The following is a 17,957-nucleotide window of genomic DNA, read 5'->3' on the forward strand; positions in this document are numbered from 1 at the left end:
GTGCCAAGTGGTGCCATGTCCGCACCTGGAATCCGAACCGGCGAATCCCGGGCCGCCGAAGCAGAACGTGGGCACTTAACCGCTGCACCACCGGGCCAGCCCCTGTTCACTTTTGAAATATTCCATGATAGTGAAAAATGAAAAGATCAGAGGGTACTCATATCTCTGAACCTCCTTGAAATGGCAAAAGGTTTTTATGAGCAGATGTTATTGAAACTGAACAGTGTATATTTTCTAACGGGTGGCTTTAGAATTTCGAAATCAGACAGGACGTTAGGAGACTAGATATAGCAGATGAAAAGCAATCATAAACAACGGAGCATTTTCCCAGAACTTATTCTGAATACAGCCTATCCCCCTGAACAGTTTTTCAACGCAAATGAACTTGGCCCATTTGGCAAAACTTGCCAAATTTAGAAGATACTAGTTCTCAAGTTCATATGTTAATATATGTGTAGTAGGATTATTTCATTTGTTTTGTCTGTCTTTCCTAAATTTTCTGCCAAACATGTATTTTTAAAACCTTTTTATTTTGAAAAGTTGCATAAATGGAATGGAGAATCCCTGTATGTCCTTCACCTAGATTCCTAAAATGTTAATATTTTACATTTGCTCAATCCATACTATCGTGTTTTTCTGAAACATTTTAAAGTAAGTTGCAACATAATGCCTTATCTCTAAATACTTCAGAGTATTTTCTTAAACAAAGACTTTCACATAACCACAGTACAAATATTAAAATCAAGAAATTAACATTGATACAATGTTATTACTTAATCTACAGATATTCAAATTCGGTTAATGGTCCCAATAATGGCCTTTTTAGCAAAAGAAAAATGTTTTTTCTGGCTGGGGATCAGTTGTCCTTTCTGTTGTTTCCACCAATCTGGAAGAGTTCCTCAATCTGTCTTTGTCTTTAGTGACCTTAACGATTTTGAATAGTGCAAGCCAGTAATTTCGTAGACTGTCCCTCAATATGGGTTTCTCTGATATTCCTTCATGATTAAATTCAGGTTATGTGAATTTTTGGCAGGATGAATAGTACTACAAAATTGGCTAGTGTTTTTCTTAGCGCCTTATCAGGAGGCACATGATGCCCATGTATCTAATTTCCGGGGATGCTTGTTTTCATCAAAGTTTGGATGGTGTCCGCCTTGTTTTCCCACTGCAAACTTTCCATTTCGCCCTTTGAAATGCTAAGTTTCTTGTCGGGAGATACTTTGAGACTATGTAGTGTAAACAAGTTGTTTTTCATGGTACTTGCGCCCCCTAGTTTTGCCTAAGGTTACAACGACAGCGGCCGACAGTGGCGTGTCAGCACCGGTGGTTGCTAGCGTTTCCAGTGCCGATTTTCTCCTCCTCGCTGGACTGTAACCCTTGTATTAGCTTAATGCCTGGCCCATAGCAAATGGCTGCTGCTTCTCGATTAATTTTTTTTTATCTCAGCAGTTAGCAGGGTGTATTGTAATTGATCTGCTTATATATTTGTCCTTCCCACAGACTGTGAGCTGGTTGAGGGCAGGCATCGTAGCTTATTGTTCCTCTGTCTCCAATGTCTAGCACATACTAGATGCTTGAAAAATACATGTTTGAATTAGTGGCCTGGAGTAGATACCACGGAAGAAGAAAAGAGCTGGGAGTCGGCCTGGAGATGGCATTTTTCCTGTTGTACAGGGAAGCGAGGGCAAGGGTTGCAGAGGGCGCGGCCGGCGTCGTCACTCTGCGAAGGGACCCACGGCTGTCGGCCACCTAGCTGGCGGCAGGGCCTCGGGCTTCCGCGGGGTGGGGAGGCGAGTGGGGCGGGAAATCACAAACCGAACTCGCGGCTCCCGGCATTCCCCGTGGGCGGTGCTCCCCTTTGACCCCTCGCTCGCGTGCTACACATCCGGGCCTCTGCAACTAGTGAGAGGAAGATGGCGGCCGCAACCGTGGTGGTTCCCGTAGAGTGGATAAAGAACTGGGAGAAATCAGGGAGAGGCGAATTGTGAGTGTCCGGGCTGGAGGTGGGCGCCCGGCCGGGCCGGGCCCGGGCGTCAGCCGCGCTCTCACATGTGGGGGGCGTTTGGGGGGGAAGACGCGCCCCCTCCCCCATCCGGGCGGCGGGTGTGGATGGTTGGCCAGGAGTTTCGAACTCGGGGAGGAGAGGTGCCGTAACCGCCGCCGACCTCCTTCCTTCCTTGGCCTCCCCGAAATCCCCGCTGCCCGCCGCAGCCTGCCTGCCTTCAGCCTCGGAGCGGAACTCCCGTTTCGCCCCTGCGGGTCCCCGCGCTCTTTTTGTCCCCCTCTTCGCTTGAGCTCACTTGGCTCCTTTCTCTTGACGGGGCCGCGCCGGGGGGTTCGGACTTTCCAGCTCTCTCCGTCCCATTTCTTCACTCTGCACCGTTCGACTCCGCAGTTTGGAGCTCGGCGCCTCCTCTGCCCGAAGTCCGAGGAGGGCGAACCGTCCCGGACTCCCTCCCCTCCTCTCCGCCCGCCGCCGCGAAGCCCGGGGCGGCGCGAAGAGCCCCGCTTGGCACCTCTCGTCCTCCGGGGAGCGGTCTCTCGGACTGTCCCGGCCTCGCGCGGCGCCGCTGGCCGTGGGAGAAGTGTAGCAGGGACTGCCGGTTTCCCCGAAGACCTGCCAGCATTTCTTTGCTCCATGTTTTCACCTTAGAGCCTTTTCGGGTTGGATTCAACTTTCGTCATTAAATGTTTCCTAAACCCCATTTTGTCCTGGGACTGCAACTAATTTTGGCAACTCTCCAAGGTTCTCCAGTACCTAGAATAACGCGTTTCCTTTGGTCATAAAACTTGTTTTTATTTTTCAGTAATACAGAAAACAGTAATTTGCTATACCCGCGGTTTCCTCGCCCAAAATTTCAGCGCTCGCTCTCTCGGAAAAGAAAAAAAGAACCGTTTAAGCCGTAATACAAATAACTTATTTCCAATTTCCTTTTCTGAATCGCTTTATTATCTAAAGCTCAGCCCTGTTTCAGAGTTTGAGATTCAACTCTTGTTAGCCATCTTTGCGGCCGTTGCACTCCCCCCTCCCCCCAGTCAGGTTACGATCGCTGGTGCGAAAGATACAAATCTTTGGAACTTCGTTCCTTGGAACGCCGCGCGGGGAACGCGTTGCCCTGTCTCGGCGTGTAACGTTGCCAGCCTCTATGACGCCCCTCTCCCCCGCACTCGCACTGCTTTAGAAAGTCTTAGCAGTGTGAGCTCCAGAATTGGATTGCCTGGGTAAGCCTCAGTCTTAGCCACTTAACTGGCTGAGTGACCTTGGGTAAGTTCCTTAACCAATTTGGCCGCTTCCCCTTGAGTAAATTGGGAATAAGAAGTACTCAAAGGACTGTTGTGAAGACTAAATAATGCTTGTAGAGCACTTGGCTTATAGTAAGTGCTCAAGTGATAGCTATTAAAAGGAATATTATTATTTTAATCTTTAGATATTTAAACTTCTCTGCACAGCTCTTGCACTTAAAAAGTCTGTACCGCTCAGGTTAGCAGTTAATTGGTCTCTGACTCTTTCATGTACTCTCGTACTCTAAGGAAGTGAGAGATCCTTGAAGAGTGGAGACTATGTCTCATATTTCTTTTGGTTCAATCCTCCCCCTCTGTCCCCCTGCCTTTCTATCATATACTTGTAGTGCTTATTGGTTTATTAACTGACAGCATATTTGATAAACATTCGTTTTTAACTGTTAGGAATATTTTCCAAACCCTTGTATGTGCTAGTTAACAAATAACTATTAAGTCCCTTGTGTATAGGGAAGGCAAGGTGGTAAGTTACCAAACCAAACCGTCAGGTTTATATTAGACTAGGATAACTCCAAAAAACTCATAAATCAGGTCACTGTTGTTTTGTTTACTTTTAAAGCCAACTTAGTTATTTAAGGGCTGTCGTCTTTGTAGATTGCTCAGCTTCCTCCTTCCAGCTAACTGTTTTTGACAGTTTTACTATTATTACTCTCACTTTAGAATGGGTATCAGGGCTAGGAGGTGATATTCTGCTTGGCTTCTGACTGGCAGTCGTTGGAGAAAAACAAAGTGATGTAGAAGGTCGAAATACCTAGTCAAAATGGAATTTTGGATTCACTTTACGTATATTTACAAGATCCATGCTACCTGTCATAGTTCGTGTGGTTGAAGAGCTGCTTCAAAAGACTTATATGTGTGTAGTTATTGCATGGCTTGTGGAATGTAGTTTGAATTACAGTAGATCCAAATCAGTTTAGTCAGTTTTATAATTGTGTTCTGTTATATGAAGCGAGTTTAAAGTTGTTAGTTGTGTGACATAATGAAATATTTTAAGTAGTCAAACACATCACCATCCAGTACTTTGTCTTCATTTATTTGACTTATTTTCCCTCCTTGAAAACTTGGTTGCATATAGTCTAACTTTGGAGTTTTTCTATCTTGCTAAAGATAGATGTTAGCATTTTCATTTTTTTAGAACAAATGGTGTTGTAAATATATTACAAAAAAATCCTTTCCTTTGTCTGAAAACAGAGCCTCTTAAATATAAACCAGCAACTGGAAATGTTAAAAACAAAGGTAATGTGCCAGAAATTATTAGTGAATCCATTTATAGATTTGGCTTTTAGAATATGACCAATATTTAAAATTATATCTTGAGTGGATTTTTCCTTTTTAATGAGATAAATTAGCAGATCAGCTTTAACTTAACTGAAAACTACCTTTTTAAAAAAATGCATGGTGACTTTCATGAGGTGGTTAGTTCATTTCTTGTCTGTCACTTCTTACCAGTGTAAGAGGGTATTCTGGGAGTTGTAGTCAACTTCAGCGTCATGGTGTTAAAGCAACGCATGAGATGTATGGAGCATTTTATAACTTTCAGAGAGAACAAATTTTTAATTGTGCCTCATGAAAAGCAACTGTCTATTAAGATGGAAAGTCTTGGCTTTGAAGAATAATTTTTGTTGGGTAAGTAAGGAGAAAAGCAAAACTGTGTTTTGCTTATCTGAATGGTTCATCATGTACCTAACTATTGTTTCCAGAGATGCTGATTATGTTTTTAATGGTCAATTGCTGAACTCTTAAAATGATCTTTTCCAAGAGATATCAAAAGGACAAAGGAGGACAACCAAAATATAATTATCAAGTGTCCTTTCCACTAACACTTAAATCTACTCTTACAAGTTTCATATCTAAATGCAAACTCTTTCAAATTCTATGCCATATGCAAGCTATGGATTTAATCACTTGGATTTTGGAATTAGAGTATTAGTTTCTTGATCGTTTCATATTAGCATAGGACTTGCCGTGATTAAGCTAATAAACTTGCATGCACTGGTAGATCCAGTGGAGAACTCTGTTTTTTGTAGAAATCATTAACACAGTGAGCTCAGCATTTCTTTGCGTCACAAGCAACCTTAATGTAGGATTTATGTTCCAAGCTCTTAATCTGAAGATGTTAGCCTCATGTCAATGCTTAGTCTAATTTTGAAATACTTATATTTGTTAAATATAAGTATCATCTATTTGTCTGAAGAACTTAATTCTTTTAAAAAACTTACATATCAATTAGAAATTTTAGGTCTTACCTTATTGATTATTGGTAGTTATAATAAAGTTTTTTTTTTTTTTTTTTTTTAAGATTTTATTTTTTCCTTTTTCTTCTCAAAGCCCCCCGGTACATAGTTGTATATTCTTTGTTGTGGGTCCTGCTAGTTGTGGCATGTGGGACGCTGCCTCAGCGTGGTTTGATGAGCAGTGTCATGTCCGCGCCCAGGATTCGAACCAACGAAACACTGGGCCGCCTGCAGCGGAGCGTGCGAACTTAACTGCTCGGCCACGGGGCCAGCCCCTAATAAAGTTTTAATATTTAAAACAATCGCCAAATGGTTGCCATTGTTTTTTTCCTGCTGCTACTCAATGATTTTCCACATTCCACAACTTAGCTAAGTACGTTTGGATGTTCATTAAATGTTGTCTGACCTGACTTTTTTGGAGGGAAGTCGGAGGGAGGAGTTTATTGCAAATAATCATTCTAAGAAATTTTAGTCTGGGTAGTTGGTTTTTTTTTTTCTTCAAAAGGTGCTCTAAATTCAGCTGATGCTTTATCTGAAACCTTTTTTTCATGTCTTAGTTTTCATTGGCATTTATTTTCTTATTTCTACCTATATGCACAAGTTAAGTGTAAGTCTTGGTCTGTTTTCCTGGTAGGAGAAATGCATTCTGCAGAAAATGTAGCAATATCTGGACATTTTCTAGGCTACTGCTTTCTTTGTTTGTTAGAAAAATTAAATTATTCTACAATGCTTAAATACTAAGGTAGAATGAATGCTGTTAATGTACTTGTGTGCAGGAACTTCTGTTGTCTTTTTTAACGTTTCCTGTTCCCTTCCCTCCTCCTAAGTGCGTATTTTTATTTTCATAAATGCCTCTTTCAGGATAAAACTATGTGCCCAATGTTCATTCTTGTGGGTTATGTCTCTCTTCTAACAGTGATAACAGAGGTAGTACTTTGCTTAACCAAATTTAACCTTTTTTGTTGTTTTGTTTTTAAGAATTAATTGAAGCACAGATTGACATCAATTTTTTACACGTGAAGCCAACTTTATGATGTTGACCATAATCAAGTAGTTCAGGCTTCTGCTATGTTTCCTTTTTTACTGGAAAATGGGATGAAGTAAGGTGGAAAGCTAAATACTGACATTAAGAAGTATTCATGAAATACTCAAGTCCTTGGAAGAACTCAAGACATTTTATTTAGTTTGTTTCACAGATCTTTGACAAAAAGTAGGTTCTGTCTTTGTTCTCAGGGACCTGAGACAGCGTCTCCACAATAGCACCAAACTATTTTAAAAGTGGAAAAAGACGGTAAACTCAATTATTTGGAGGGTATTAAGGGACTAAAATAATCATTTGAATTTGGACTGAGGCAGAATATTTGATTATTTTTTAAGTCACATTAAAATGGGCGGCTGTTGGAGGTAGTTTTGTTTGTTTCTCCCCTTGTAATTTAGGATAGAGTACTAAAACTGTTTAACAGGTGTAGTAAGACGTGCAGCATTCAGAAATAGAATTGTTTCTTTAAGGATCCCGCACGATCTTTAGTTTAGTGGATTACTTGGGGAGAAGATTTCAGAAAAGTGATTGGGGGAAAATGCTTAACAATTGTTTTTAGTTTCCTCCTGCAACTAAGGAAGAACTGTTTTATGCTAGGGAAATAAGTATTATGCAGGTGAATTGCCTTATCGTAATAACCCATCAATGATTCTTTACACAATTTGAGCAAATCTTTGATGTGCTAATTAATAGTTCATGATGACATTACCATCTGCATCTTAATGAATATGTTTGTGGCCTCTGACTGGGAAGATGGAATTATATTTCAATTATTTCTTAAAATTATGTAACAATGACTGTACTATTAGATTAGGTGGAATTTGGAACACTGATTTACCCCCTCCCCACTGGAAGGATTATGGCAAAAGACATACGCATTAAGCGTTTTAAAACAAATGGAAAATGAAGCTATTGAAAATGTGAACAAGCAAATATATTCACCATAAGAAGGAATGTTTGACCTTGGTTTTTAGTAGTAGCCTGGATACAAGGGGAAAGATGAGTTGATTCTGTTATATTGCTCTGTCAAAGACATAAAGTTTCCTGCTACTGCACTCTAAAGGGATGGAACCTATGAGGACAGTGAGAACCACGAGGGGGAATTGTTTTAACACTTTATAACAAATATTGAAGTAGTCTTGATAACACTTTCTTATATATTTCCCCTCAACAAAAAAGGAGCTAGATGGCACGCATTTTTAGGTTCTATTCTCTGATGCTAGTCTGAAGCAGAAGATATTGCTATTTTGTCTATTGGAAGTAAGATTGATTCTTTTTTTGTTTTGTATTCCAGATAAGCTTGTGGTAAGTTTAACATACTTTGAGAAATTAGAAGTTTAACCATTGTTCTTAACACATTGGAAGGCCTGTCTAGTTCTCCAGAGAAGTAGTTGAAAGTACTTGGGGTGAAACTTAAATCAGTTTATTTTACCATTTCTATGGTGCTCTCTGAAAACTTTTCTGTTCTTTTTTTTAATAGGAGTTGTCTACAAATTAATAACTAAATGAATTTTTCAAACTATGGAGATTTAATTTACTAATTGCTCTCCATTGGCAAGGCCTTTTTATTCTTTGGTTTTGAAAATAATTTTGAGACCTACAAGTGAATTGTTGACCAGGAAGAGTTTACTTTGTTGACTTTTAACAACCTTACCCTGCTCATCCTGATGATGGAGTATTGAAATAATCAAAAGACACAGAGATGAGTTGCAAGAGCATGGATAATCTGCAAAGTAGATAATCCCTCTGGATGATTGTAATGTGGCATCATATTTCACTTTAGGTGTGATCTGTAAGCACACTCTGTTGTCTTAAAATTATTTGTTTTATTGGCTGTAGAAAAAGGATCGCTAGACATAAAAGAGTGAGAAACATATATCCATTCATTGCTTCTCTTTTTTGTTAGAGCCTTGTGCAACTTATAATAAGAATATTTCTTTTTCTAAATTGTGAAATTAAAAAAAATACAGAAAAGTGCATAAAACCTAAATGTAGAGCTTAAAGAATCACTGTAAGATGCATACCCATGTAACTCACACCCAGGTCAAGACAACGTAACCCCCATTCCTGATTGCACCCTCTTTACCTTCCCCACGGTAACCATCATCCTGACATTTATGATTTTCTCTTCCTTGTTTTTATTTACAGTTTTACTACCCAGTTAGTTTAAGTTTGTTCCTCTTGAACTTCATATAAATGAGATCATAGCCGGTGTGTTCTATTGTGGGGGCTGCTTTTGCTCAACATTATGTCTTTAGGATCCATTCCTATTTTTGCAAGTGTCTGCAGTTCTTTGATTTTCATAGTTACAGGATGTTCCACTGTATAACTGTACCATAATTTATCTCTTATGCTATTGATGAACAGTTTTACTGTTTACCAACTGTGCCAATAGAAGCATTCTTATACAACTATCTTGGTGTACACAAGGATGTGTTTTCGTGGGATATATACTGAATTGTAGACTCACTGGGTTCTCGATTGTGATTAACTTCAGCTCTACTAGATACTGCCAAACTGTTTCAAAATATACTCCTACCAGCAGTGTATGAGAGTTAACCTTGCTTCACATCCTGGCTAACATTTAATATTATCAGACTTTAAATTTTTGTCACTGTGGTATGTGTGTAATGATATTTTATTGGGGCTTATATTTTTATGGGCATCTTTTTATATGTTATTGGTCCTTTGGATTTCTGACTTGTTTTGAAAGGCCTCTTTATTTCTTTTTCCAATTTTTCTATTGGATTGTTTACATTTCTTTCATTGATTTATAGGCATTCTTTATGTAAGTCTGTATTTGTACCTTTTGTGGGTTACACTGTATGTGTGGCAGATGTCTTTTGTTATTCTTTGGCTTGTATTTCCAGTCTTATGATGACTTTTGATGAACAGAAGTTATTCATTTTAATTTAGTCAAATTTATCAATCTTTTGCTTTCTGATTAGTACTTTTTTTGTGTTTAAGCGGTCATTCCCCATTCCAAGGTTAAGGAATTTATCCTCCTGTGATTTTTTGGAAACATACTATTTTGCTTTTCATTTTTAAATCTTACCTAACTAGAGTTGATTTTTGTGTATGCTGTGAAGTAGGAGTTGCAATAAATTGTTGCAGTTGGTGTATATGAAGGAAATCCAGCTTCACACAGACAAATAGTTGGCAAAAGGAGGAGAATTTTAATAGCCTTTTCAGATAATTGTAGATTTTCTTCTTTGGTATCATGTTAGGATTTGTCAAGTGGTAGTTGAGCCAAACCGTTTCAGTGAACTTTTTGTACTTTGTTAAATTAAAAGTCATTTGTCTCTCTTTTATTTGGAATCTATCTTTTACCCTTGCATTATTTTGCAACATCATGCATTGGTCAGTTGGAAGATATTGGTCCACTGAATGATAACAGCTTTTCCAAATATTAATGCAGTACCTTGTATAATATCTAAAAACACATTCTTCAGTATCATCACTGAACTAATCAGGAAAGTTTTTATGAATTGGGAACTATTCAAGTCCATGGTGGCAGATACAAGTTTTCCAAAACTGTGATTTTTGTTTGAAAACTTCCATTTTATCATTATCAACAAATACCCTCAGTTGTTTTCCTTGAAGTGATTGGCTCACTTGGTTCATTTTTGAGAAAATGCCTGCCAAAGACCCAAGTCTGAATAACTATAGTTGTCAGTTGTTCTTTCAGTAAAAATGTTTTATGAAAAAGCAGCTAGTTCAGCTCACAAGTCAAACAATTGCATAAGGAATTTTCTTGGAGACAGCCACAGTATTTTGGTGTGTGGCAGAAATGTTTTGTGCGTACTTTCCTTTTTATCACATAGAATATTAAAAATGCATGTTCTAAAAAAAGACATGTTCTCAGGGCTCAGGATTTAATAAAGTTAATAATTTGTACTACTTCATCAAGGACATATTCTTTATTGTAGGCAAAAAGACATAACTTGAGATCAACCTTCTTAACAAATTTGTAACTGAACAGCGCGTTATTGTTAATAAGCACAGTATTGTACGACAGATCTCTAGATCTTTTTCATCTTGCATGACTGAAGTTTTATACCCATTGAACAGCAACTTGCCAGTTCTCTTTCCCCCTTGCCCCTGGCAGCCACCGAAGTTCTATTTTTTGCTTCTATGAGTTTGACTGCTTTAGATAGCTCATATAGGTGGAATCATGCAGTATTTATCCTTCTGTGACTGACTGACTTCATTTAGCATACTGTCCCCAGGGCTCATCCACGTTGTAGTAGATGACAGGATTTCCTTCTTTTCTTATGACTGATATTCCATTGTATGTATATGCCACATTTTCTTTATGCATTCTTTTGTCAGTGGACATTTAGGTTGTTTCTAACTCTTGGCTATTGTGAATAATGCTGCAGTGGATGTGGAGGTGCAGATACCTCTTTGAGATCCTCATTTCAGCTCTCAGGAATAATACCCAGAAGTGGGATTGGTGGATTATATAGTAGTTCTATTTTTAGTTTTTTGAGGAACTTTCATACTGTTTTCCATAGTGGCTACACCATTTTTACATTCCTACCAACAGTGCACAAGGGTTCCAGTTTCTCCACATCCTCCCCAACACTTATTTTCCTTTTTTTTAAAGAATTTTTTTTACAGCAGTTTTAGATTCAAAGAAAGATTGAGAGGAACGTACCCCCGTGCCTAATCACGCATAGCCTCTCCTGTTATCAACATTACCTACCAGAGTGGTACATTTGTTACAGTTGATGAACCCACGTTGACACATCATAATCATCCAAAATTCATAGTTTACCTTTGGCTTCACTTTTGATGTTGTACATTCTCTGGGTTTGGACAAATACATAATGACATCCATCCATCATGATAGTATCAGAGTGTTTTCACTGCCCTAAAAATCCTCTGTGCTCCACGTATTCATCCCTCCCAGCCCCTGGAAACCACTGATCTTTTTACTGTCTCCATAGTTTTGTCTTTTCCAGAATGTCATATAGTTGGAAACATACTATGTAGCCTCTTCAGATTGGCTTCTTTCACTTTGAAATATGCATTTAAGGTTTCTCCATGTCTTTTCATGGTTTGATAGCTGATTTCTGTTCAGTGCTGAATAATCCATTGTGTGGATGTACCAGTTTATTTATCCATTCACCTAATGAAGGACATCTTGGTTGCTTCCAAGTTTTGGCAATTATGAATAAAGCTACTGTAAACATCTGTGTACCCATTCTTGTGTGGGTCTAAGTTTTCACCTCCTTTGGGTAAATACCAGGGAGTGGGATTGCTGGATTGTAAGACAAGAGTATTGTTTAGTTTTGTACGAAACCACCGAATTGTGTTCCACTGGGGCTGTACTATTTTGTATTCCCACCAGCAGTGATTGAGAGTTCCTGTTGTGCACATCCTCACCAACATTTGGTGTTGGCAGTGTTCTAGATTTTGGCCATTTTAATAGGTGTGCAGCGGTATCTCACTGTTGTTTTAATTGCATTTCTCTGATGATAAGTGATGTTGAACATCTTTTCATATACCTGTTGGCCATTTGTATGTCTCCTTTGGAGAAATGTCTTGAAGTCCTTTGCGCATTTTTTTAAATCAGATTTTTCTTTTTGCTATTGAGTTGTAGATGTTCATTATAATTTTTGGTTGTTAACCCCTTATCAGATATATGATTTGCAAATGTTTTTCTTCCATTCCGTAGGTTGCCTTTTCATTCTGTTCATTGTTTCCTTTGCTGTGCACACAATTTTTAGTTTGATGTTCCACTTGTCTGTTTTTGCTTTTTTTTGCCTCTGCTTTTGTTATCCTATCCAGGAAATCATTGCCAAGACCAATGTCACGAAGCTTTCCCCTTATGTTTTTTCCTAGGGCTTTTAGAGTTTCATGTCTTACGTTTGTGTATTTAATCCATTTTGAGTTGATTTTTGTGTATGGTGTAACATAAGTGTCCAATTTCATTCTTTTGCATGTGACTATCCATAATGGCTGTTGAACCTCTCTAGTGAATTTTTCGGTTCAGTTATTACATACTTTAGCTCCAAAATTTGTTTGGTTCTTTTTAAATATTTTGTCTTTTTGTTGAAATTCTCATTTTGTTCATGCGTCTTTTTCCTGAGGTTGTTGAGTATATTTATGATGGTTATTTTAAATTCTTTGTCAGATAGTTCATATACCTCTAATTCTTTAGTGTCAGTTTCTAGAGACTTATTTTTTTCTTTTTATTGGGCCATTTTTCCTGTTTCTTTATGTTCCTTGTAATTTTGTGTTGGTATCATTGCTTTTGAAAAAATACTCTTCTCTCCCAGGCTTTGTGGACTGGCTTAGTACAGGGAAAGGCCTTTACCAATTAGCCTGGCTATAGATTCCGGGGGCCTCTCAAACCTTTTCTCTGGATATGTCTTCTCTGGACTTCTGTATGTAGATTCCAAATTAGAGGGATTTTCCAGTTTGTTTTTCTCAGAAGCTTGTACTCTCTTGCATCCTCTGGTGTCCATCTGTTGTACCATGGCTCCTCTGAAGCAGCAGCACACCACCCAGCTCTTTTTTGTTTTTAGTGGCCCCCAGGCAGCTAGAGTATGCTGGGTATCGTCAGCACCCTAAGTCAAGCTAGACAGAGACCAGTCCCTCAGGCCGTCCCCCAGAAAGCTGGAATATTGGACACACGCTCCAGTCTTCCCTTTCTCCCCTGAGGGAGAGGTTGCTGAGCTGTATTGTCTCTGTTCGCTGTACCGTGATTCTCTGGATCTGCAGCTTGCCACCCAGCTCTTTTTTGTTCTCAGCAGTCCCCAGGCACCTAGAGTATGTCAGGTCCCATCTGTGCTCCAAGATGTTCAAGAAAAAAACTAGTTCCTAGGGCAGCCACTCAACCCAAGTCAGAATGTTAGGTGTAAAGTCCAGTCTTCTCTTTCCCTCCCCAGAGAGAATCGGGAGCTGGGAGTTTCCTTCCAGTTGTGTGGTACTGTGTCAGGAGGAGGGACTGTGGTGAAAGGGTGTCATGAATTTTCTTGCTGGCTTTGATGCAGCTGGTTTAGTGCTTGCCTGGGGTGCAGGAACCTCTTAACTGGTTTCTGAATTTCTCATAAAGGGAATTGGTGTGTGTACTGTTGTTTAATCGGTGTTTCTATGGGAGGAAGGAAGGCCTGGGGCTTCCTATTCTGCCATCTTGCTGATGTCACTCCCATCAAGAACATTCTTAATTGAAACTGGCTTTTGCTTGCGAATGGTCATGAAAAATATAATGAAACAGTTTGGTGACATCTTACATGAGACTGGCTTTATTCTTTCCTTTGATTTCCTGATCATGAAGAATTCAGTAGGACAGTTTGGTGCTGCTGCCTTGATGCATGCTAAGGTGCCAGCAGCCTTACTGTACCTTCCTTTGCTTTTGAACTGTTAGTGAAAATGTCAATATAGCAAAAAAGGGAAACAAAGTCTTACTATTACGAACATAGTTTTGACCTTGCAGAACTCCAGAAAGTGTCTTGGGGATCAGGGCATGAACCGCACTCAAAATTGCTACTTTATCAAATTATAACAGTTCCCTTCTATTCCTGTTTTTCTAGAAGTCTTTTTTTAAAAAAATAGTGAATAGATGTTGGGTTTTGCCAAATGTCTTTTCTTTTTTTGCTCAGGAAGATTTGCCCTGAGCTAACATCTGTGCGAATCCTCCTCTATTTTGTATGTGGGTCGCCAACACAGCATGGCTGACAAACAGTGTAGGTCTGTGCCCAGGATCTGAACCCGGAAACCCAGGTTGCCTAGGTGGAGCACATCAAACTTAACTACTGCGCCCCTGGGCCAGCCCTCAGACGTCTTTTATGCATCTATTGGACTATCCTGTGATTTTATTTTATTTTATTTTTTTTGAGGAAGATTAGCCCTGAGCTAACATCTGCTGCCAATCCTCCTCTTTTTGCTGAGGAAGACTGGACCTGAGCTAACATCCATGCCCATCTTCCTGTACTTTGTATGTGGGATGCCTACCTCAGCATGGCTTGCCAAGTGGTGCCATGTCTGCACCCGGGATCTGAACCGGTGAACCGTGGGTTGCTGGGCTGGCCCCTATCCTGTGATTTTAAAAAGTCAATTTAATGTGGTGATTTAATTTGAACCAACTTTGTGTGTTTAGGATAACAGTCTTGATGTATTTAAATATTATTTTTCCATTTATTTATCTCTCTATATTTAATACTACACATATTTAAATACCATGGGACACTATTATTATTATTTCATTAATATTCATTTAGAATTACCCTTATGCTTACCACTTTTTTCCTCGTCATTTCTTGTTGCAATTACAAGGTTCTATCTGGGCTCATCTTTATCCTGCCTAAAGAAAGTCAAGCATTTCTTTTAGTGTGTGAACTCAGTTGTTGTTTATCTGAAGTTCAGTCCTTATTTTGCCTTTTCTTAGAACCACATTTTTTGAGTATAGAATTTTAAGTTGGCAGATAGTTTATTTTAGCATGTTGAATGTGTCTTTCAGCTGTCTCTGGCATTCAGTGTTCTTGTTGCGAAGTTTTGAAGATAGTAGTCTTTTTTTTTCTCAGGTGCATAAATGATTTTGTCTTTGGTTTTCTGTAGCTTTACTGTGATGTGCTCAGATATGAATTTCACTTCGGTTCTGGAAAACTGAATTCCTAGCTATTATTTCTTCAAATAGTGCTTTTGTCCTGTTCTCTCTCTTCTTTCTGGAATTTCCAATTAAGAATACCTCTTTTCACTGTATCCTGTGTATCTGTTCTTTGCTGTATTTAGATTAATTCAAAATACAGCAAATATTTTTCTCAATTTTTTGTTCTTAAACTTTATTATTGGAAAAAACCTCAAACAGATGAGAAAGTAGGAAACTAGTATAATAGCCCCCCAGTGAAATCATCCCCTAGCTCCAATAGTTATCGACTGCCGGCTAGTCTTGTTTCATCTATAACTCTACCCATTTTCCCATTCTATTAAAGTAAATATTATTTCATCTGTAAATATTTCAGCATCTATCTCTTAAAGATAGTCTTTATAAAATATCCCAATTCACTCATAAATGTAAATTTTTAAAATAATTGTTTGGGGCCAGCCCAGTGGTGCCATGACTAAGTTTGCACGTTCTGCTTCAGCAGCCAGGGGTTCACCAGTTCGGATTCCTGGTGCGGACATGGCACTGTTTGTCTGAGCCATGCTGTGGCAGGCGTACCGCATATAAAGTGGAGGAAGATGGGCACGGATGTTAGCTCAGGGCCAGTCTTCCTCAGCAAAAAGAGGAGGGTTGGCAGCAGATGTTAGCTCAGGGCTAATCTTCCTCAAAAAAAAAAAAAAATAATTGTACGATACAAGTAAGGATCCATACATTGTGATTGACATATGTCTTTTTTACCCTGAGGAACCCCCACCATCTTTTATTTCTCTTTGCAATATATTTGTTGAAGAGACTGGGTCATTGTCCTGTAGAGTTTCCCATAGTGTATTTAGGTTCATGGTTTTTTTTTTTTTTTAAAGACAACTTCATTATGTGGGTGGTGTATTCTTTCATCTGGATCAGGAGGCACATAATGTGTGATTGTCTCTTCTTGCGATATGAACAACCATTGATAGATGGCTAGATCTTTTAATTTATTAGGGATCTTAAAATGGTGATGTTCTGATTCTAACATTCCTTCTTTATTAACTGAAATACTTTAATACAGAGACATTTCTTATCAACTGTTGGTTCATATATGAAAGGCAGAATAAGTGCCTGATTTTTATTCTTTTATCTACCAGTTTTCAAAATAATGAATCGATTCACTAGCATCCTTCAGTTCTGACCAATTAGTTTTAAGGTTTGTTTTATTCTCATTATAAACTAATGGATTTAAACATATTTGATAAATTTCCGGATATTTTTGATTGTTATAATTTGCTCTGTTAGGATTGGAAATTAATACAGATTATTTCTGTTTTATTCTAGTTTGCATTTATGTCGGATTCTCAGTGAAAATAAAAGCCATGATAGTTCAACTAATAGAGGTAAGACTTTTAAAAGGATCATAGCTATTATTTTTGGCCTGGTCAAAATGTAATAAATATCCTGTTTTCCATTAAATTGTAATGAATGAAAATAAAAGGTATAGGATAGTTTACATTATATAAAGCTTTTATATGAATATATTACAGTTAGGATTAAAACTGTACTTATAGTAAGACTTTACATCTCTAATACGGATATTATTTGACCTACATAATAGTCAGAGGATGTTGCTTGGCTTTATTGTGACATGGCAATTTAGCTAAATTTTAGCAGTTGCTAGCTGTATTAAAAATTACACAGACTAGCTATCAATCTTAAACAGAAGAGAAAAGCTAGCATGAAAAGAAAACCTATTCTGATCTTGTTTGCACTAGGAAATTTCCAGAAACTGAGGTTCAGTGTTTTTACTAAAGCTGGTTATGTTTAGGTAGTATCTGGGGATCTTGTTAAAGGCAGTTGTCATGGAAAACGTTAGAAGCAAAGGAGTTGTTTACTGCATATCACAGATATGATTTATTAAGTAAAATGTTATGTAGTTAAACAGCATGTAAATGTTCCATTTTTTTAAATTTTAAAGGATTTTACTATTTAACATTCATTGATTTAAAATTAGGCATATTGATTTACAAAAGGAGGGGAAGCAAAAGCAATTATGTATAGCAAGTTTAAAGCATTTTCATATGTATCTTTCACTGGGAGTAGAACCCATAACATTTTATTCAATCTGGAAAAAATAATTTATAACCAATGTTCTATTTTAAATAAGAAATTAGATAAAATTCATTGTAGCTATTTAAATTATGCCTTTGTGAATAGAAGATTAAGAATAGAATGTTTTCTATAGAAAAGTTTACTTTTGCTTTATCAAAAATTAAATATTAATATGAGAGTATATATTTTTTAAAGAACATTTAGATTTTTGAGTGGAAAGCATTTTTTAACAAATGAATGAACCATTTTTTTCCTATCATTTGAATAAGACCTGTTTGAAAACTTAGCATTCCTAGCCTGCATTCAGTTATTTTCCAATTCATCCCACTTATAAAATTGCATGATTATTCATAAAGATTTCTGAGGTTGATATAATGCTTTCTTTTTTGAATAAGTCAGTTGACTGCTAGATGTGTAAGAAAATAAAAAAAAAAGACTCCTTTCTAAAAGCCCTTGGATTCTTAATTTTTTTTCTTCCCCAGATTTAAAGCAAGGTTTTAACTTCTCAGTTAACCTTGATCTTGTTTGCAGTTGAAACCTTAAGTGGATAAATAAGAGAAAGAATTCTCAGAAAAACTATGAATAGCGTAGGCTAGGGTGATTACTCTCAGTTTTAAATGGGACTTTGTGTATCTTTAATAACTATCAGATAATTGTTAATTTGCACAATTGTTCTGATTCACATATG

General features: G+C 37.9%; 1 protein-coding gene across 7 annotated transcripts in view; it reads left to right on the forward strand.

Annotated features, from left to right (window-relative positions):
• Window positions 1-1,868: 1,868 nt before the first annotated feature.
• The window catches only part of THOC2 (THO complex subunit 2), a 100,856-nt gene continuing 84,767 nt past the window's right edge, over window positions 1,869-17,957 (forward strand). For all 7 annotated transcript variants that reach the window (XM_046673018.1, XM_046673020.1, XM_046673019.1 and 4 more), the window contains exons 1-2: window positions 1,869-1,984; window positions 16,499-16,557. In XM_046673018.1, the coding sequence (XP_046528974.1) occupies window positions 1,914-1,984; window positions 16,499-16,557 (130 nt within the window). In that variant the 5' untranslated portion in view covers window positions 1,869-1,913. The remainder of the gene's footprint in view (window positions 1,985-16,498; window positions 16,558-17,957) is intronic.

The sequence above is a fragment of the Equus quagga genome, chromosome 10, assembly GCF_021613505.1.
Source record: "Equus quagga isolate Etosha38 chromosome 10, UCLA_HA_Equagga_1.0, whole genome shotgun sequence".
In the NCBI taxonomy this organism is placed as follows: Eukaryota; Metazoa; Chordata; class Mammalia; order Perissodactyla; family Equidae; genus Equus; species Equus quagga.